The sequence below is a fragment of the Bufo bufo genome, chromosome 1 (assembly GCF_905171765.1).
Source record: "Bufo bufo chromosome 1, aBufBuf1.1, whole genome shotgun sequence".
NCBI classification, from domain to species: domain Eukaryota; kingdom Metazoa; phylum Chordata; class Amphibia; order Anura; family Bufonidae; genus Bufo; species Bufo bufo.
In genome coordinates, this window is record NC_053389.1 from 286,672,315 (window position 1) to 286,694,977 (window position 22,663).

General features: G+C 40.5%; 1 protein-coding gene across 1 annotated transcript in view; it reads left to right on the forward strand.

Moving 5' to 3' along the window:
• The window catches only part of NMUR2 (neuromedin U receptor 2), an 84,213-nt gene extending 74,334 nt beyond the window's left edge, over positions 1-9,879 (forward strand). Inside the window, exon 4 of the mRNA XM_040436768.1 lies at positions 8,913-9,879. Coding sequence (XP_040292702.1) covers positions 8,913-9,172 — 260 coding nt within the window. The 3' untranslated portion in view covers positions 9,173-9,879. The remainder of the gene's footprint in view (positions 1-8,912) is intronic.
• Positions 9,880-22,663: the final 12,784 nt, after the last annotated feature.

Sequence of the window (22,663 nt, forward strand, 5' to 3'; positions counted from 1 at the left end):
CGCACAGCGCTTAAGCAATCGATAGTGTTTTGCCACCACCAGGCAGGAGGTAATTGCAGTCAGATGTGGCCAAGCAATAACCACAGTTTGTGGTGGCAATGATAAAAGTATAAACAGTTACATCTGACGCTGTGTCAGACCAAGGGCACAGGTGAGAGAGAATGAAAATATTTGTAAAAACGTAACTAAATGAGATAGGAGCTTTTCATAAAAAAAAACTGTGTTTTAGAGGACTAGCGGGGGTTATATACCAATTTCCGGGGCAATTGGAGCTTTGGTTTGGAATGAATAGATTCAGACCCGAGCCAAACTTTTGAAAAAATTGGCAAATCCGAAACTAACAGAATCTTGGAAGATTCGCTCATCCCTAAATGTAAACCATTAAAGTGTGTTATACTGCCATCAGAATCAAGCTTGAAAGAGGACTGAAGTCAAGTACGCCCACTCTTCCAAAGAAGAGGCATATCCACTAGGTTTGGCACTGCTGCCATGGGTTACCATTTGACTCTGTTGCAGTGGTCACTCCACTTACCTGGAACTGCTGTACTAATATAAGACTGAAGGCTGCATAATTATGCCAACATATTGTGCTATGTTTGAGACACCTCTCCACACTGGAAAGTGTCACCTGTCTTGCATAAATATATGATATACTGTACTTTGTTGGATAAATAATGTTACATATGTGTTGTGTGGGTCTTATATGCTGGAAAGCACCAGAAGGCAAAAGAAGGTACCGCACAAGGAGGTTAAAACGCCATGTGTGCACAGGCCCAGTGACGTCTCCTCTGATGTTCCTCATCTTCTCCATTCAGACCACCATGATGATCTCTTTCAGCCATTTCTTATTTCTGCAGGTTTTGACACACAGACATCTTAGTTTCCTACTTTTCCATCATCTTCGGTGCAAAAAATACCTCCTTTTAATGTGTGCCAGTACAAAAAATTACCCTTCTTAGTGCTCCCAGTAGAGCCAATGTCCACATAGTGCCCCCCATAATGTGTGCCAATACAAGAACACGCCCCCTTATATGTGCCAGTACAAAATACACCTATTTAGTGCACCCAGTAGATGCTCCATAGGCCTGAAGCCTATCGGAGGTAACAGCGGGGCAGGGAGACATAGTTTCCTTGCCCCACAACAGTATCTAACTATATCACCATCCTGTTGATGGCGATACATAATCATGGTGCGCCACTGACAAGGAGGTCCTGTGGGCCGCCCTGGCGCAGGGGATCGGCACAGTTGGGACTGCTGCGACCCTTATACCGTAGCTACGCCACTGCTCTCTGGACATCCTTCTCTCATTCCCACATAACTGTTCAATTTTTCCTTCATCGTGCACTTTTCTTTTATGGTTGCATATAGGCACAGACTTTTTTTTATTGTCTTTTTCATGTCATATACTTTCCAAAGCCATCAAAATGTAACTACATTTTATCCAGTTGCATATATGCAGGCACTGTTTTCAGCTTTTTGGCAAATCCGCAAGATAGTTCCAAAGCATGAAACCCTCTGGGGTCTTCATATGGAGCGTGTCTTGATTAAATGTCTGAGATGTGATGAATTGCCTGGCATTTCTCGTAATAAAAAATGTTCTGACACCTGCTAAATTTTGGCCTCCATTGATACAAAAAGGTACAGTATCTAGATGTGGATCATTTCTGAACTGTGGCTAAAAATCATCACTTTGCCCTTTATCTATGCCTTCTAGGAGAACAGGGTTTTGGCAATGAACAGTACCTAAATATTTTCAGATAGTGAAGGATTCTGCATTTGTCACTCCTGCTGGTTCCACACCTGGTCTATTAGATTGGTTTTCAAGCAAACAGCCAAGATTGTCCTAGAGATGTACCTTTTTTTTATAATGATTTAAGTAGAGAAAAATACATTTAAATTCCAATATGATCCATAGTATGCTGCTTTTGTTTGCCAGGGATACAAACCTGTATATGCCTATATGAATTTTATTATACATGGAGACAGATATAAATCTAGAGAAAGAAGAAAATGGAATATCTATTTCTATCTATCTAAAATTGCAAAAAGGCAGCACACTCAAAAAAGTAATGGATGAAAAAACATTTATTCATCCATGTGGATGTGATGTTTCAGCTCAATACCAGAGCCTTTCTCAAGGCTCCTTGCCACAAAGCACAGAGGGAAGGGGGGCCTAAGCTTAACTCTTGCACCAGGGCCTTTAGCTATGCCCCTGCTAGAGAAGAACATGGGGGAAGAAAAACATTTTATTGCCATATATGATTTAAGATGAGTCCAAAAATGTTATGTGCCTACAGAACTCTGAGATGTATATCTGGTTTTGGTTCTGACTTATGGATGAGTCCTATTAAACATGCTTATTAAACATGCTTATACACATATGGGAAATGTAGGGTTATGTAAAAAATGTAGTCCCCTCTTCTGATGTATGAACAGTGGAGAGATGGTTGGTTGTACAATACAAGTATTCCAGAAATGGATAGAACTTTTAGTTTGTAAGGGGGTCAGGGACGGTATGAGCAGTAGCAGCAGTAACAGTAACCGTGACAATTGTGGTCCCACTAAAGAGTAGGGACGGTGGCAGCAGCAGCACTAACAGTGATAGTAACCGTGACAACAGTGGTCCTGTGACAAAGTGGGGACAGTGGTGGCAGCAGTAGCAGTGGCAGTAGCCATGACAAAAGTGGCCCTATGACAGAGTGGGGAGAAGGGGCAGCAGCAGTGGCAGTAAGGCTGTGTTAACATCACTGTTTATGTGATGATACGTCGGAAGAACCTAAAAACCCCCAAAAAATCCTGTGTTTTGAGCATCCATTTTGTCAATGTTTTGCATCAGTATTTGATCAGTAATTGTAAGCCAAAAACAGGAGTGGGTCCAAAACAGAGATAAAATGTAATGGAAATATTTGCATCTGATCTGTGTTTTGGACCCACTCCTGCTCAGCTTACAAATTTTGATCAAATGCTGATGCAAAACAACAACTGAAAGAAAGTATTGGCTACGATGATTTAGGTCGAGTTGGTGGAGTGATTTGTATTGTTCCTTCCAGTAACCAATGACACTCCTCCCATACAGCAATAATCCAGCTGCCATGTTTGATCCATCCAGTAAGTTCATCCCATCAGATTTCAACCGTAATACATGTTAAAAGCAAAATAACATTAAGTTCATGGAGGGATTCACAAGGGCTAAAATTTTGTTGCACTACACGGCAACGTAGAATTTGTTTAAAATTTTTCATGGTTGTCAGATTTATGTGGAACAAAATTTTCCATAACATAATGTGGTAGCTAGGAATGATGAATATTGTCTAGTTGGTGGAGTGATTTGCCTGGTAAACCCATCGTAGTTCCAACCATAAACAATTGCAATAATGACGCAGACTATTTTTTTCGCTAAAATAACTTATTAGCTACAATGAATTTGGGTTCAGTTGGTGGAATGATTTGTGTGGTTCATTCCGATAACCAACGACACACCTCACGTATTGCGATAATCCTGCCAGGTTTCATCCATCCAGCAACTTCGGCCCATCTGATAATACAAGAAGTTATTTGACCCCAGACTTTCCGTGTCCAACTTCCTGGAGGGCCAAGAAGTGTTTAGCACTAACTGCTTTGTGCTGCACTGAAGGGATCGCCGTGTGTCTACCCTTTGCCAACAGGTGCGAGTCACCTGCCCACGGTCGTTTGTCAGGATCGGGGATTGTAATTGGTGTTGACTTCTTGGACTTCGATCCAAATTTCAAAGAAAATTTGGTTTGCCACAAAGCTGAATTTCCTAGTGCTTCGTTGTAGCAAATTCATTTTCCCTGAATGGCAGTAAAAAAAAAAATCATACTTACCTTATCCATTTGCTCCCAACGGCCGGCCACCACCATCTTGATTGAAGATCTTGCATGAAATCTTGTGCGAAGTGATGTATGAATTCACAGGCCGCACAAGATTTCATGCTAGATCTTCAAACAAGATGGTGGCGAGCAAATGGATGAGGTAAGTATGATTTTTTTATTTTTATTTCATTTTACACTGTGTTATTATTGTCAGATGCTGCAATCAGCTATGAATGCAGCATCTGAGGGATACAATGACACCCACTACTTACAAAGAAATGTGCTTCGTGACAAAGTAACTTGTAACAAAGCAAATTTTTATGACAAATTCAGCGAAGCAACAAATTAAATTTTTGAATACTTCGCTCATCTCTAATTGTAATACTGGAGCAGGCTAACTTATTTGGAAAACGACTAATTTATTTGGTAAACAACAAATTTATTTACTAAAAGTCTTTTTTTTTTGCTACAAGAGTAATGTTTTCACTAAAAGAAAAAAATTTCAGATAAAAGAATAATCTTTCCGACTAAAAAATGACGATCAGCTCGTGGGCAACTCTGCTGTGTGAAGAATAAATTTATTTGCACTGCCCACATGGTGTAAAATAAGACCGCTCTGTAACACCAAATCACATTAACTGGCTAAATATCAATGTGGACACGCCACAAACAGTAGAATGAGACAGGCTTATCACCCCAATTTGTGAATCAGGGCTTAATAGAATTGGTCATCTATTAATCAATGTGTCTATCTATAACAGAACAGACAGTGGCATACATAGATAAGGGGGGGCTCCATAGCAAGGATCAAACCAGACCCCCCCACATAGGACAGAAGGGTTTCTGCTTAAACCCTTTTCAATGATCCTTGGGCCATTTTCTACTGCCTTATTTGCTAAAAGTCGGTCATTTAGAGTGTAGAGTCCTGACCAAGTTTTCACCTCCAGTAGAAGAGGTGATGATCCCAACTAAGACTGGGCCCCCTCTTGCCCTGGGCCCCATAGGAGTTGCATAGTCTGCAGCTATGGTAGTTACGCCCCTGAGAACAGATTAAGTATTAATGGAACAGCAAGTGAACTAGATAAACACAGCTATATATTAAACCTCCTGTTGACAATGAGTCTGAAGCACAGTAAGTCTATGCATAACAGAACAGATTAAGAATGAATGGCGCAGTTGGTAAACAAGATGCACAGGGCGATTACACTGAGCCTGAACTGTCCCTGCAGTCTCCCTATGCTCTCCCTACAGTGTCTAAAAACTCACCCAGCGATCTTCCTACACTGTCCCTATCCAATATTCTACAAATAAAAACTTGCTAAAACACTGTCCCTAGTGCTTGCTACATCTCTCCTTATGCTCAATTCAAAGTGAAATGGCAACGACCGCTCAGGATAAAGCTTTTATAGGGCTGTGATATCACAGGGATCGCTATCTGCTGATTGGCTGGCTGTACGGTATTTTAGGTCATATTGTATTCCCGGGCTTCTGACCATTTTATGAAAAAAACTACTCGCTACCATGAAGCGCAACGAAATTTGTATTGATTGCGAATCAAATTTTTCATGAAATTCAGGTCAAAGTCAATTTGTTTCACTTCGATTCACCCAACAATAATCATAATATTAGATGTGCTTGTGTATAGAAGCAGATATAACATTGCTCTTCCTGTCTCGCCTCTGTATTGTGCTTGTATTTTTTACAGTTAACTTTATTAATATGAGGACAACATCATCCACAGACGGGCAACATTTTACAAATTACCTAGAAACACACACAAAGTGAAGTAGTTGTTGTAAATAGCCGCAATGGTTTCCACCATTAGTGCTCTGCAGTTATCCTATGAATGTGTCCTGTGTGCTGACCCAGCTCATATATCTCATGTAACACTGTTGCTTTACTGAATATCAGGGGTCACATGATGTGAAGGTTGTCACATGACCGACGACATGTTTTTGATAGGTCACTGATGTCCTACACAAGCCCTATCCATTGGTTATATCATTTTACTGTGCAGATATGGGTCATCTGTCCGAAATAAGAAAGGCCTGTACAAAAAATAAATACATATATACGTATATTTGAAAACTGTATGGTTTCCTATTAACTGTATGATTTCCTTATTAAGACATACAATAGTTTTAAAAAATAAAAAACTATTATATATATATTAATTATTGAGAATATCCCAATTCACTGTACCATTGATACAATATTCATAGTCAGATGAATGTACTACATCTTCCATCATTAAGATAAATTGAACTGAATTGTTTGTATTATTAATCTATATGTTTTAATATATACTGTACGTGTAAGTGGGGCTTGATTGGTTGTAGTCCTAACACAACACATACAGTATACGGTCATCATTATAATTCTGCTTCTTCCAGGCAGGCACAGATGTAACTAATTTTAAAGCATCCATTGTACCCAGACGCTTCCAGTATCCAGAGATCCAGAGACGTGCTCATCATTTCAACAGAACTGCACTGACGTGGAAAATATGTCTGTCTTCCTGTATCTGCTAGTTCAATATCATCTCATTGCAGATGTCACTCTACACATGGAGCTGTTGTTATGACTTAATGAAAAAAATGTCAGAAATGCATAATGTCAAAATTTCAATGGAAAACCATTAGGCTTTAGATGGCATTTAGTGATGCACTCACTATATGAGAAACTGATACTTTTAGACACATGACATATTACATGCCATAATGTGCGTATAAAATACTACTATGAAATTTATATTTTTCATAGCAACTTAATGGGTTTACTTTTCACAGTCTGACTCCACTGCAGTAGATATACAAGTGAAAAAAATGTGCTCAAATTTACTCAAACAGTATAAGTATGATGCCTATATTTGATTTATCCAGAACAACCATAAATACTCTACGGTACATTAAAAACAGTAATAAGAACTCTCCGCAAAAAATACCATCACCTGCTGAGATCCATAACTTATGCAGTCCATTCTCCAGTAGACAGTTCTTTTCTTTCCTTTAGATTGTACAGAAGTTATATAAACTGTTCTACATAATTATTACATACTAGCAGAAGGACCCGACTTTGCACCGATACATTTCATCTATTTAATTTAATGTTTGTGTGTGTCGTTAAAAGATATTGACAGTATCCCCCATAACAGTGACCTCTACAGCACCTGGCCCCTTTAACAGTGAACTCCACAGCAACCCATCCCCTTTACTTTGACCTCCACAGTACCCTGCTGCCTTAACAGTGACCGCCACAGCAGTTGCCCCTTTAATAGTGGCCCCTGACCCCTTAACAGTGACCTCCACAGCGGCCTGCCCCCATAGAAGTAAAATCAACAGTGAACGCCTCTTTAACTGTGACCTCCACAGTGCCCGCCCCTTTAACAGTGACCTCCACAGCGCCCTACCCCTTTAATGCTAGGGCTACGCGCAAACATTTTGTCTCAACAATTTGCATAATGATAGGCTATGGTTTTGCACTGCGATTTTTCTGGGACTGTCGCGTCGCAGTCGCAGCATGTCACATGTCGCAGTGCAACATCATAGGCAATCATTATAAAAATTGACGAGCAACGTTGGTGCGACATCAATGTCTCGCGACACATGTAGCAGTGTAGTTGTGCCCTATGTGTCATGTGACTTATTGTCGCACGACACATGTCGTAGTGTAGTCCTAGCCTAAAGCTGACCTACAGCAGTGAAGAAAAATGGCTGGGTTGTTATGGAAACCTGGAGTAAAACTGTGTGTATGTGGAGACTAAGGGTCTGTGAGCTTCTATTGGCTGATAAGGGACATGTGACCGTGTGTATGGCAGTTGGGATATGAAGCGAAAGACTTGCAGGCTTATATTGGCTAATGCAGGTCATTTTTGGGGGAAAATCTCAGGAACGGTACATCGTAGAGAGCTGTGACCCCCCACAAGATTTCTTTCTATTTAGCAAGGGATGTGAATACCATGTTTCATTGAAATCGATGGTTGCGTTTTTGAGTGATCGTGGAACATACATATATATGTCGTTCTTTATATATAGAGATGTACAGTACAGACCAAAAGTTTGGACACACCTTCTCATTCAAAGAGTTTTCTTTATTTTCATGACTATGAAAATTGTAGATTCACACTGAAGGCATCAAAACTATGAATTAACACGTGGAATTATATACATTACAAACAAGAGTGAAACAACTGAAAATATGTCATATTCTAGGTTCTTCAAAGTAGCCACCTTTTGCTTTGATTACTGCTTTGCACACTCTTGGCATTCTCTTGATGAGCTTCAAGAGGTAGTCCCCTGAAATGGTTTTCACTTCACAGGTGTGCCCTGTCAGGTTTAATAAGTGGGATTTCTTGCCTTATAAATGGGGTTGGGACCATCAGTTGCGTTGAGGAGAAGTCAGGTGGATACACAGCTGATAGTCCTACTGAATAGACTGTTAGAATTGGTATTATGGCAAGAAAAAAGCAGCTAAGTAAAGAAAAACGAGTGGCCATCATTACTTTAAGAAATGAAGGTCAGTCAGTCAGCCGAAAAATTGGGAAAACTTTGAAAGTAAGGGCTATTTGACCATGAAGGAGAGTGATGGGGTGCTGCGCCAGATGACCTGGCCTCCACAGTCACCGGTCCTGAACCCAATCGAGATGGTTTGGGGTGAGCTGGACCGCAGAGTGAAGGCAAAAGGGCCAACAAGTGCTAAGCATCTCTGGGAACTCCTTCAAGACTGTTGGAAGACCATTTCAGGGGACTACCTCTTGAAGCTCATCAAGAGAATGCCAAGAGTGTGCAAAGCAGTAATCAAAGCAAAAGGTGGCTACTTTGAAGAACCTAGAATATGACATATTTTCAGTTGCTTCACACTTGTTTGTCATGTATATATTTCCACATGTGTTAATTCATAGTTTTGATGCCTTCATAGTCATGAAAATAAAGAAAACTCTTTGAATGAGAAGGTGTGTCCAAACTTTTGGTCTGTACTGTATGTTCAAGCCATAAAGAGTACAATCCAAGAATGGACCCAAAAATGTTCTCAACAGATGATAGCATTAACTTTTTCTTTATCATTTCTTCATCTTCTAGGAGTTTTCTTCTATCTGAGCTCGGCTGTAAACCCCTTGATATACAACCTTCTCTCCAGACGCTTTCGTTCTGCATTCCAAAACTTTCTACCACCTCTCTTCAAACACTGGACGCCCAAACTTCCTGTGCCAGTGCTTGTTCCCCAGAAGAGCACTTTGATCTTGGCCAATCGAAATCGCAAAGATTCAGCTGAAGAAGGAAGTCCTTCATTTCATCATCGAACCTCTGTTTGCAGCTCCCATCTTTCTACTGTTCTGTGACTGGACCATGGCCAACTGGGAAGGAGGTGGTTCTTACAGAGCATGGACATTGGATGTGTCAGTAATCAACAGGTTTCTGTCAGAGAGATGATCACTGCCAATAACCTTAGCCAGCTATAAATATTGAACATCATGTCCCAAAACAATAGCCCATGCTATCATAAAGGCAGTAACTTAAAGGGGTTGTCTAGCTGATAATTATTTTTCTATATACTTAGAGGGGCAAGAAAAGACAAATAGGTTATACTCTCCTCCACTGATCCCTTGCTGTTCCCATTCAGATGCCCCCTGGGTTTCTTTTGGTCTCAACTTCTCAACATACAGGAAATGCTCACTCAGCCAGCAATTGACTAAGTGAGCATTTCCTGTGAGTTGAGAGGCATCAGGAAGCAAAGACCAGTGGGGAATAGTGGAGCCTGAGAATGAATTGGAGAGTATTGGTAGAGGCGAGTATAAATTATTTAGTGTATTTTTTTTAATTAAGCCACTCTGAGCCAGACAACCCCTGCTTAATCATTTCATTGTTAAAGTGGATTCAAATGTGTTGCTCTAAGCATGCAGATCACCATAAGCAACTGGTGTTTTCTCCTATTTTAAGCCTTGTGATAGTAAAGCAAAAATGTGGCTTTAACATGTATCTTTTATATGACAGACTGGTATACTTTTATATAAGAAGTAATACATAGTTTTCAAAGAACTTCAGTGCCTTGTGAAAATATTCATCCCATTGGTGTTTTCTTGTTTTGTTGCATTAAAATCTGAAATTCAAATTCTGGGGGGATTTTTGGGTGTATGTCTTTATTCTCCAGGCAAAACTGCTCCCAACTCCTTCAAGTTAGATGGGTTACACTAGTGTAACAGGGTGTACAGTAGTCTTCAAGTCATGCAACAGATTCTCAATAAGATTGAGGTCTAGGTTTTGACTAGGCCATACCAAGGCATTTAAATATTTCTCCTTAAACCCCTCCAGTATAGCTTCACCCATATGTTTAGGGCCAGTGTCCTGCTGAAAACGTGAACCTTATAGCTTGTAGTGGTCCCTTGGAGAGATCCATCTCTCCTGGGGATTTTTAGAGCTCCTTCAGTATTATCGTTGGTATGTTTGTTGAATCTATGATTAGGCACTTATAATTTTTCCGTTTTTATTTATTTTTAAACATATTTTTTTTTATTTCTCTGCTACAATTTGGACTATTTTTAGATCCATTAGACCACTTTGACACAGTCAATATTTGGTAAATGTTTGATCAGTGATTTAATCAGCAAAAATGGCTCAGAAACAGAGAACAGGTTTAAAGGGGACCTGCCATCAACTTTAAGCTTACCTCACTGAGGGCAGCATAAAATAGTGACAGAAATGTTGATTTCAGCGGCCTGTCACTCACGAGCTAAAGGTAAGTGGTTGCCGAGAACCAGCATCATAATCATTGCAGCACAGGCCTGGAAAAGAGTCAAATCTACCTGAGAACAGTCATGTTTATTCATAATCTCCTGCTCTCCCGCCCACCTGCTGATGATTGGCAGTTGTCTCCTAGAGAAAAAGGGATAAAACTAGGTAGAAGACTGTCAGTCATCAGCAGGTGGGCAGGGAGAGCAGGAATTCATGAATAACCATGACTCCATGGTGGCCGTGACTCTTTTCCAGGCCCAGTCTGCAATGATTGTGATGTTGGTTCTCTGCAACCACTTACTTTTTACTTTTAAATGACAGACAGCTGAAATCAACTCACCTGTCTACTTAATGCTGTCGTTAGTATGGGCATCATAAAGTTGATGCCAGGTTCCCTTTAAATCTTTCCATTGTACCTTATCTCTGTGTAGCATCCCCTCCTGGTTTTGGCTCACAATCACTTCTGACAATCACTAACTGTGTGAAAGTGGCCTGACATAAAATCTAAATTAAAATCCATTTTAATTCAAGGTTGTAAGGCAGGCATCTCAAACTCGCGGCCCTCCAGCTGTTGTAAAACTACAACTCCCACAATGCCCTGCTGTAGGCTGATACCTGTAGGCTGTCCGGGCATGCTGGGAGCTGTAGTTTTGCAACAGCTGGAGGGCCGCGAGTTTGAGATGCCTGTTGTAACAAAATATATAAGGGAGCACAGCCTAAATTAAAATATGGGTGCACAGCCCGCTGGGAAAAAGCCAATCCTACAATTATAGGTAGAAAAAGGCAGCACTCCAAAAAATAAAAATTAAGAACACTCTTTATTCACCTCAGTGGCAATGGCGACGTTTCGGATCTGCACTAGAGCCTTTCTCAAGCCTTGAGATATATATTATAATTTAAAAAATATATATTTTTTTGTAATTACACATTTATTTTGTGCCATACATTTTTTACAATTACAAAAAAAAAATATAAAATATATAAATCTAATTTAACCTCTATTTCTGAAAAAGTTTGTGATGGGATTTGAACTCACAGCTTCTGCATCACAGCCCAAAACATTAACCACTACACTATATAGCTACATAGCCATTCACTTTAAAAAAATAAAATAAAATTTGACTTCTACTGTAGAGGAATACTTACTACTAGTACTATATAGAGTAGTAGTTAAAGTTCTGGTCTGTGATGTAGAAGCTGTGAGTTCAAATCCTGTCACAAACTTATTCAGAAATAGAGGCTAAACTTAATTTAACCCCTTAAGTACTCAGCCCTATTTCACCTTAAGGACCAGGCCATTTTTTGCAAATCTGACCAGTTTCACTTTAAGTGCTGATAACTTTAAAACGCTTTGACTTATCCAGGCCATTCTGAGATTGTTTTTTCGTCACATATTGTACTTCCTGACAATGGTAAAATGAAGTAAAAAATAATAATTTTTATTTATAAAAAAATACCAAATTTATCCAAATATTTAAAAAAATTGCAAATTTCCAAGTTTCAATTTCTCTACTTCTATAATACATAGTAATACCTCCAAAAATAGTTATTACTTTACATTCCCCATATGTCTACTTCATGTTTGGATCATTTTGGGAATGATATTTTATTTTTTGGGGATGTTACAAGGCTTAGAAGTTTAGAAGCAAATCTTTTCAGAAATTTTCAAAAACCCAATTTTTAGGGACCAGTTCAGGTCTGAAGTCACTTTGCGAGGCTTACATAATAGAAACCACCCAAAAATGACCCCATTCTATAAACTACACCCCTCAAGGTATACAAAACTGATTTTACTAACTTTGTTAACCCTTTAGGTGTTCCACAAGAATAGATGGAAAATAGAGATACAATATCAAAATTTCACATTTTTGGCAGATTTTCTATTTTAATAATTTTTTTCCAGTTACAAAGCAAGGGTTAACAGCCAAACCAAACTCAATATATATGGCCCTGATTCTGTAGCTTACAGAAACACCCCATATGTGGTCGTAAACCGCTGTACGGGCACACGGCAGAGCGCAGAAGGAAAGGAATGCCATACAGTTTTTGGAAGGCAGGTTTTGCTGGACTTTTTTTTGGACACCATGTCCCATTTGAAGCCCACTGATGCACCCCTAGAGTAGAAACTCCATAAAAGTGACCCCATTTAAGAAACTACACCCCTCAAGGTATTCAAAACTGATTTTACAAATGTCGTTAACCCTTTAGGTGTTTTACGAGAATTAATGGAAAATAGACATACAATTTCAAAATTTAACTTTTTTGGCAGATTTTCCATTTAAATAATTTTTTTCCGGTTACAAATCAAGGGTTAACAGCCAACCCAAACTCAATATTTATGGCCCTGATTCTGTAGTTTACAGAAACACCCCATTTGTGGTCGTAAACCGCTGTACAGGCACATGGCAAGGCGCAGAAGGAAAGGAATGCCATACGGTTTTTGGAAGGCAGGTTTTGCTGGACTAGTTTTTTTGACACCATGTCCCATTTGAAGCCCCCCTGATGCAACCCTAGAGTAGAAACTCCATAAAAGTGACCCCATCAAAGAAACTACACCCCTCAAGGTATTCAAAACTGATTTTACATTGGCATATGGAGATGAAATTTCAGAATCTAAATTTTTAGCCAAATTTTCCATTTTAATCCATTTTTCCCATTAACCACCTCCGGACCGCCTAACGCAGGATCGCGTTCCGGAGGTGGCAGCCCTGCGCAGAGTCACGCATATATGCGTCATCTCGCGAGACGCGAGATTTCCTGTGAACGCGCGCACACAGGCGCGCGCGCTCACAGGAACGGAAGGTAAGAGAGTTGATCTCCAGCCTGCCAGCGGCGATCGTTCGCTGGCAGGCTGGAGATGTGTTTTTTTTAACCCCTAACAGGTATATTAGACGCTGTTATGATAACAGCGTCTAATATACCTGCTACCTGGTCCTCTGGTGGTCCCCTTTGTTTGGATCGACAACCAGAGGACACAGGTAGCTCAGTAAAGTAGCACCAAGCACCACTACACTACACTACACCCCCCCGTCACTTATTAACCCCTTATTAGCCCCTGATCACCCCTGATCACCCCATATAGACTCCCTGATCACCCCCCTGTCATTGATTACCCCCCTGTCATTGATCAACCCCTGTAAAGCTCCATTCAGACGTCCGCATGATTTTTACGGATCCACTGATAGATGGATCGGATCCGCAAAACGCATCCGGACGTCTGAATGAAGCCTTACAGGGGCGTGAACAATGACTGTGGTGATCACCCCATATAAACTCCCTGATCACCCCCCTGTCATTGATTACCCCCCTGTCATTGATTACCCCCCTGTAAAGCTCCATTCAGACGTCCGCATGATTTTTACGGATCCACTGATAGATGGATCGGATCCGCAAAACGCATCCGGACGTCTGAATGAAGCCTTACAGGGGCATGATCAATGACTGTGGTGATCACCCCATATAGACTCCCTGATCACCCCCCTGTAAAACTCCATTCAGATGTCCGCATGATTTTTACGGATGCACTGATAGATGGATCGGATCCGCAAAACGCATCCGGACGTCTGAATGAAGCCTTACAGGGGCATGATCAATGACTGTGGTGATCACCCCATATAGACTCCCTGATCACCCCCCTGTAAAGCTCCATTCAGATGTCCGCATGATTTTTACGGATGCACTGATAGATGGATCGGATCCGCAAAACGCACCTGGACGTCTGAATGAAGCCTTACAGGGGCATGATCAATGACTGTGGTGATCACCCCCCTGTCATTGATTACCCCCCTGTAAAGCTCCATTCAGATGTCCGCATGATTTTTACGGATGCACTGATAGATGGATCGGATCCGCAAAACGCATCCGGACGTCTGAATGAAGCCTTACAGGGGCGTGATCAATGACTGTGGTGATCACCCCATATAGACTCCCTGATCACCCCCCTGTCATTGATTACCCCCCTGTCATTGATTACCCCCCTGTAAAGCTCCATTCAGACGTCCGCATGATTTTTACGGATCCACTGATAGATGGATCGGATCCGCAAAACGCATCCGGACGTCTGAATAAAGCCTTACAGGGGCATGATCAATGACTGTGGTGATCACCCCATATAGACTCCCTGATCACCCCCCTGTCATTGATTACCCCCCTGTAAAGCTCCATTCAGATGTCCGCATGATTTTTACGGATGCACTGATAGATGGATCGGATCCGCAAAACGCATACGGACGTCTGAATGAAGCCTTACACGGGCGTGATCAATGACTGTGGTTATCACCCCATATAGACTCCCTGATCACCCCCCTGTCATTGATCACCCCCCTGTCATTGATCAACCCCCTGTCATTGATCACCCCCCCTGTCATTGATCACCCCCCTGTCATTGATCACCCTCTGTAAGGCTCCATTCAGACATTTTTTTGGCCCAAGTTAGGCTACTTTCACACTAGCGTTCGGAGCGGATCCGTCTGATGTTTCATCAGACGGATCCGCTCCGATAATGCAGACGTTCGCATCCGTTCAGAACGGATGCGTCTGCATTAAAACTTAGAAAATTTTCTAAGTATGAAAGTAGCCTGAGCGGATCCGTTCAGACTTTACATTGTAAGTCAATGGGGAACGGATCCGATTGAAGATTGAGCCATTTGGTGTCATCTTCAAGCGGATCCGTCCCCATTGACTTACATTTAAGTCTGGACGGATCCGCTCGCCTCCGCACGGCCAGGCGGACACCCGAACGCTGCAAGCAGCGTTCAGGTGTCCGCTCACTGAGCGGAGCGGAGGCTGAGCGCTGGCAGGCGGATGCATTCTCAGTGGATCCGCCTCCATTGAGAATGCATTGCGGCCGGGCGGCTGCGTTCAGGACCGCTCGTGAGCTCCTTCAAACGGAGCTCACGAGCGGACACCTGAACGCAGGTGTGAAAGTAGCCTTAGCGGAATTATTATTTTTTTTTCTTACAAAGTCTCATATTCCACTAACTTGTGTCAAAAAATAAAATCTCACATGAACTCACCATACCCCTCACGGAATCCAAATGCATAAAATTTTTTAGACATTTATATTCCAGACTTCTTCTCACGCTTTAGGGCCCCTAGAATGCCAGGGCAGTATAAATACCCCACATGTGACCCCATTTTGGAAAGAAGACACCCCCAGGTATTCCGTGAGGGGCATATTGAGTCCATGAAAGATTGAAATTTTTGTCCCAAGTTAGCGGAACGGGAGACTTTGTGAGAAAAAAATTAAAAATATCAATTTCCGCTAACTTGTGCCAAAAAAAAAAAATTTCTATGAACTCGCCATGCCCCTCATTGAATACCTTGGGGTGTCTTCTTTCCAAAATGAGGTATTTATACTGCCCTGGCATTCTAGGGGCCCCAAAGCGTGAGAAGAAGTCTGGTATCCGAATGTCTAAAAATGCCCTCCTAAAAGGAATTTGGGCACCTTTGCGCATCTAGGCTGCAAAAAAGTGTCACACATCTGGTATCGCCGTACTCAGGAGAAGTTGGGGAATGTGTTTTGGGGTGTCATTTTACATATACCCATGCTGGGTGAGAGAAATATCTTGGTCAAATGCCAACTTTGTATAAAAAAATGGGAAAAGTTGTCTTTTGCCAAGATATTTCTCTCACCCAGCAAGGGTATATGTAAAATGACACCCCAAAACACATTCCCCAACTTCTCCTGAATACGGCGATACCATATGTGTGACACTTTTTTGCAGCCTAGGTGGGCAAAGGGGCCCATATTCCAAAGAGCACCTTTAGGATTTCACAGGTCATTTACCTACTTACCACACATTAGGGCCCCTGGAAAATGCCAGGGCAGTATAACTACCCCACAAGTGACCCCATTTTGGAAAGAAGACACCCCAAGGTATTCCGTGAGGGGCATGGCGAGTTCCTAGAATTTTTTATTTTTGTCACAAGTTAGTGGAAAATGCAGATTTTTTTTTTTTTTTTTTTCATACAAAGTCTCATATTCCACTAACTTGTGACAAAAAATAAAAACTTCCATGAACTCACTATGCCCATCAGCGAATACCTTGGGGTCTCTTCTTTCCAAAATGGGGTCACTTGTGGGGTAGTTATACTGCCCTGGCATTCTAGGGGCCCAAATGTGTGGTAAGGAGTTTGAAATCAAATTCTGTAAAAAATGACCTGTGAAATCCGAAAGGTACTCTTTGGAATATGGGCCCCTTTGCCCACCTAGGCTGCAAAAAAGTGTCACACATCTGGTATTGCCGTACTCAGGAGAAGGTGGGGAATGTGTTTTGGGGTGTCATTTTACATATACCCATGCTGGGTGAGAGAAATATCTTGGCAAAAGACAACTTTTCCCATTTTTTTATACAAAGTTGGCATTTGACCAAGATATTTATCTCACCCAGCATGGGTATATGTAAAAAGACACCCCAAAACACATTCCTCAACTTCTCCTGAATACAGAGATACCAGATGTGTGACACTTTTTTGCAGCCTCGGTGGGCAAAGGGGCCCATATTCCAAAGAGCACCTTTCGGATTTCACAGGTCATTTTTTACAGAATTTGATTTCAAACTCCTTACCACACATTTGGGCCCCTAGAATGCCAGGGCAGTATAACTACCCCACAAGTGACCCCATTTTGGAAAGAAGAGACCCCAAGGTATTTCGTGATGGGCATAGTGAGTTCATAGAAGTTTTTATTTTTTGTCACAAGTTAGTGGAATATGAGACTTTGTAAGAAAAAAAAAAAAAAAATCATCATTTTCCGCTAACTTGTGACAAAAAATAAAAAGTTCTATGAACTCACTATGCCCATCAGCGAATACCTTAGGGTGTGTACTTTCCGAAATGGGGTCATTTGTGGGGTGTTTGTACTGTCTGGCCATTGTAGAACCTCAGGAAACATGACAGGTGCTCAGAAAGTCAGAGCTGCTTCAAAAAGCGGAAATTCACATTTTTGTACCATAGTTTGTAAACGCTATAACTTTTACCCAAACCATTTTTTTTTTTACCCAAAACATTTTTTTTTTATCAAAGACATGTAGAACAATAAATTTAGAGCAAAATTTCTATATGGATCTCGTTTTTTTTGCAAAATTTTACAACTGAAAGTGAAAAATGTCATTTTTTTGCAAAAAAATCGTTAAATTTCGATTAATAACAAATTAACAAAAAAAGTAAAAATGTCAGCAGCAATGAAATACCACCAAATGAAAGCTCTATTAGTGAGAAGAAAAGGAGGTAAAATTCATTTGGGTGGTAAGTTGCATGACCGAGCAATAAATGGTGAAAGTAGTGTAGGTCAGAAGTGTAAAAAGTGGCCTGGTCTTTCAGGGTGTTTAAGCACTGGGGGCTGAAGTGGTTAACAAAGCAAGGGTTAACAGCCAAACCAAACTCAATATTTATGGCCCTGATTCTGTAGTTTACAGAAACACCCCATATTTGGTCGTAAACAGCTGTACGGGCACACGGCAGGGCGCAGAAGGAAAGGAATGCCATACGGTTTTTGGAAGGCAGATTTTGCTGGACTGTTTTTTTTGACACCATGTCCCATTTGAAGCCCCCCTGATGCACCCCTAGAGTAGAAACTCCAAAAAAGTGGCCCCATTTTAGAAACTACGTGATAGGGTGGCAGTATTGTTGGTACTAGTTTAGTGTACATATGATTTTTGGTTGCTCTATATTACACTTTTTGTGAGGCAAGATAACAAGAAATAACTGTTTTGGCACCGTTTTTATTTTTTGTGATTTACAACATTCATCTGACAGGTTAGGTCATGTGATATTTTTATAGACCAGGTTGTCACGGATGCGGCGATACCAAATATGTATACTTTTTAAATTTATTTAAGTTTTACACAATGATTTCATTTTTGAAGCAAAAAAAATCATATGTAGTGTTTCCATAGTCTGAGAGCCATAATTTTTTCAGTTTTTGGGCGATTACCTTGGGTAGGGTTTGATTTTTGCGAGATGAGATGACGGTTTTATTGGCACTATTTTGGGGTGTGTGTGACTTTTTGATTGCTTGCTATTACACTTTTTGTGATGTTAGGTGACAAAAAATGGTTTATTTAGCACAGTTTTTATTTAAAAATTTTTACGGTGTTCATCTGAGGGGTTAGTTCATATGATATTTTTATAGAGCCGGTCGATACGGACGCGGAGATACCTAATATGTATACTTTTTATTTATTTATGTAAGTTTTACACAATAATATAATTTTTGAAACAAAAAAAAAATCATGTTTTAGTGTCTCTATATTCTGAGAGCCATAGTTTTTTCAGTTTTTGGGCGATTATCTTAGCTAGGGTCTCATTTTTTGCGGGATGAGATGATGGCTTGATTGGCTTAATTTTGGGGTGCATAAGACTTTTTGATCGCTTTCTATTACACTTTTTGTGATGTAAGGTGACAAAAAATGGTTTATTTAGCACAGTTTTTATTTTTTACGGTGTTCAGCGGGCATCCTGTTCCAATTAACCCCCGCCGCGGTTTAAACCCAGGACGTACCTATACGTCATGGGTCCTTAAGGACTCGGGAAACATGCCGTACCGGTACGTCATGCGTCCCTAAGGGGTTAAATATATATATGTATGTTTTTAGCTATAATATATTTACACATATTATATATTTAGAATATATAATATATTATAATATAAGTAAATATATTATGGCTAAAACATCAGTAGTAGTTTCCCACATATTATGCATTTATATATATATCAGAAGTATGATTTAATCTATATATATATATATATCGGTTTTTTTCTAGTAATTACACATTTATTTTGTGCCATAAATTTTTTACAATTACTAAAAAAAACGATACAATATATTAATCTAATTTAACCTCTATTTCTGAAAAAGTTTATAACAGGATTTGAACTCACAGCTCCTGCATCATAGCCCAGACCTTTAACCCTTAGGATACCAACGCCGTACATGTATGGTGCAGAAATGCGGGACAGAAATCCCAGCGCAGTACAGGTACGGCATGCTGATCGGGCGGGTGCAGGAGCTACGCTCGCCCGATCAGCGGCAGGGTCCGGCAGTCACTAATAGCCGGACCCCTGCTGCATGCGCCGGCATCGGTGAAATCACCGATGCCGGTGCATTAACCCCTGCACAGCTACGGTCAGCGCTGACCTCGGCACGTGCGATGTCCGTGCAGGGAGAAAGCAGCCATCGGGTCCCAGCTGCTTTGATGGGGACCCAATGGCATGGAGGGCAGCACGATGCCTTCCTTAGGCATTGTGGCTGCCTTCCGGGAGAGCCTGTGAGATCCAGCCCCCTGGATCTCACAGGCAGGAAGCTGTAAGTGTATTACACTGTGTAATACACTTACAGCCAATGCATGACAATACAGAAGTATTGTCATGCATTGTAAAGGGGATCAGACCCCAAAAAGTTGAAGTCCCAGAGTGGGACAAAAAATAAAGTGGAAAAAAATTAAGTTTTCCCCCAAAAATCAAAAGTTTCAAGTAAAAAAAAAAATATAATATCCTTTTGCCAAAATAAAGGGAATTTTAAAAAAAAAAAATAGGGGAAAAAACTGAAGTACACATATTGGGTATCGCCGCATCCGTATCGTCCGGCTCTATAAAACTATCCCATGACCTAATCCCTCAGGTCAACACTGTCAAAAAAATTCAATAAAAACTGTGCTAAATAAAAAAAAATTGGGTCACCTTACATCACTATTAGTCTAAAAGTGCAACACCAAGTGATCAAAAAGGAGTATACCCCTCCAAAATAGTACCGATCTAACCGCAACCTCATCCCGCAAAAACTAGCCCCTACCTAAGACAATCGCCCAAAAAATAAAAGAACTATGGCTCAGAATATGGAGACACTAAAACATGTTTTTTTTGGTTAAAAAAATGCTGTTATTGTATGAAACTTAAATAAATAAAAAAAGTATACATATTAGGTATTGCCGCATCTGTAACAACCTGCTCTATAAAAATATCACATGACCAAACCCCTCAGGTAACCAACGTGAAAAAATAATAATAAAACGTCTCAAAAAAGCCATTTTTTTGTCACCTTAAATCACAAAAAGTGTAATAGTAAGCGATCAAAAAGTCATACGCATCCCAAAATAGTGCCAATCAAACCGTCATCTCATCCCACAAAAATCATACCCTACCTAAGACAATCGCCCAAAAACTGAAAAAACTATGGCTCTCAGACTATGGAGACACTAAAATATGATTTTTTTTGTTTAAAAAATGATATCATTGTGTAAAACTTACCTAAATAAAAAAAGTAGACATATTAGGTATCGGCGCATCTGTAATAACTTTCTCTATAAAAATATCACATGACCTGACCCCTCAGGTGAATACCGTAATTATTTTTTTTATAATAAACGGTGTCAAAAAAGCAATTTTTTGTCACCTTACATCACAAAAAGTGTAATAGCAAGCGATTAAAAAGTCATAGGTACCCCAAAATAGTGCCAATCAAACCGTCATCTCATCCCGCAAAAGTGATAACCTACCTAAGACAATTGCCCAAAAACTGAAAAAACTATGGCTCTCAGACTATGGAGACACTAAAACATGATTTTTCTTTTGTTTCGAAAATGATATCTGTGTAAAACTTACATAAATAAAAAAAGTTGACATATTTGGTATTGACGCGTCCATAATAACCTGCTCTATAAAAATATCACATGACCTAACCCCTCAGGTGAATACCATAAAAAAAACTGTGCCAAAACAGCTATTTCTTGTGTAATATAGAGCAACCAAAAATCATATGTACCCTAAAATAGTACCAACAAAACTGTCACCTTATCCCGTAGTTTCCAAAATGGGGTAACTTTTTTGGAGTTTCTACTCTAGGGGCGCATCAGGGGGGCTTCAAATGGGACATGGTGTCAAAAAAACAGTTCAGCAAAATCTGCCTTCCAAAAACCATATGGCGTTCCTTTCCTTCTGCGCAATGCCGTGTGCCCATACAGCAGTTTACAACCACATATGGAGTGTTACTGTAAACAAAATTGAAAACTCCAGCACTGTGCTTCAAAATTTAGTATTTATTTTTTGTTTGTTAGAGATGCGGCGTCGTGATGTGACGTTTCGGCCACATTGGCCTTTATCAAACTATGTAACGAAAAAATAAAAAGGGGTGACAATTACAGTCATGCAAAGTATCCAACACATGGTGTAACAATATACATATGGTAAATATAGGATAATAGAGGACACATATATCCCACAAATCAATTTCAAATATTACAGTCTGGAGCATTATTTTGGAAAAACATCATGAAAAAAGAAGGAAAAAGCACATTAAAGGAAAGCGAAGAAAAAGAAAAATTCAAGTCGATATTCCCAGTGGTGAGAGTATATATGAGTCATAAATATCAAGAGAACCTGAGAAGGTGAAATGATATATAACAGTTAAGGACAACACTGTATATAGTGCATAATACCGCCTACTTTCTAAGTCAGGTCAGGGGTAGTGGGGAGAAGACATCTACAAAGTTCCTGAAGTCCAAGATTATCTGGTGTTGTAGTACTGAAAGAACTCTGGGCCATGGTGGATATATATAACAAAATGTACTGAGCAAAGCGCTCTAGCTAGATCAGGATCTATATGTCCATAAAGGAGCTTACCTAATGCCGCTGTCCGGAAGTGCGCCCGGAAGTGCTGCGCTATCAGATAGTAGCGTGTGTCCACACGCTTGAATGGGGATGCGCTGTGGTGTCTTTGAAATGCCCGCCTATATGTAGCGTGGGGGGGGGCGTGTAGATCCCAAAACGGAAGCCAAGAGGCTCTCTTCCGGTTTAGAGGTGATGCGCTCCACCGTCTGCGTGTCACGCATCACCAGACTAGAGCGGATGTGATGTAATGCAAGGCCGGAAGTCCTATGCGTTCCATTGGAAACCGGAAGTGGTGCGTTCCACCACTTGCGTTCCAAAGCGGAGATGCCAGCAGTAGTACTGACATGTAAGGTGAATGGTGCTAATATTTAGATATAAGTGGAAAAAGGGGGGTGAGGATCTGGCCGAATCTACAGAGGGCCTATATAAAGGGAGATCTGTATGGCAATATGTATTATGGAGATGATCCAAGAATCTAAAGGGTATATATGGC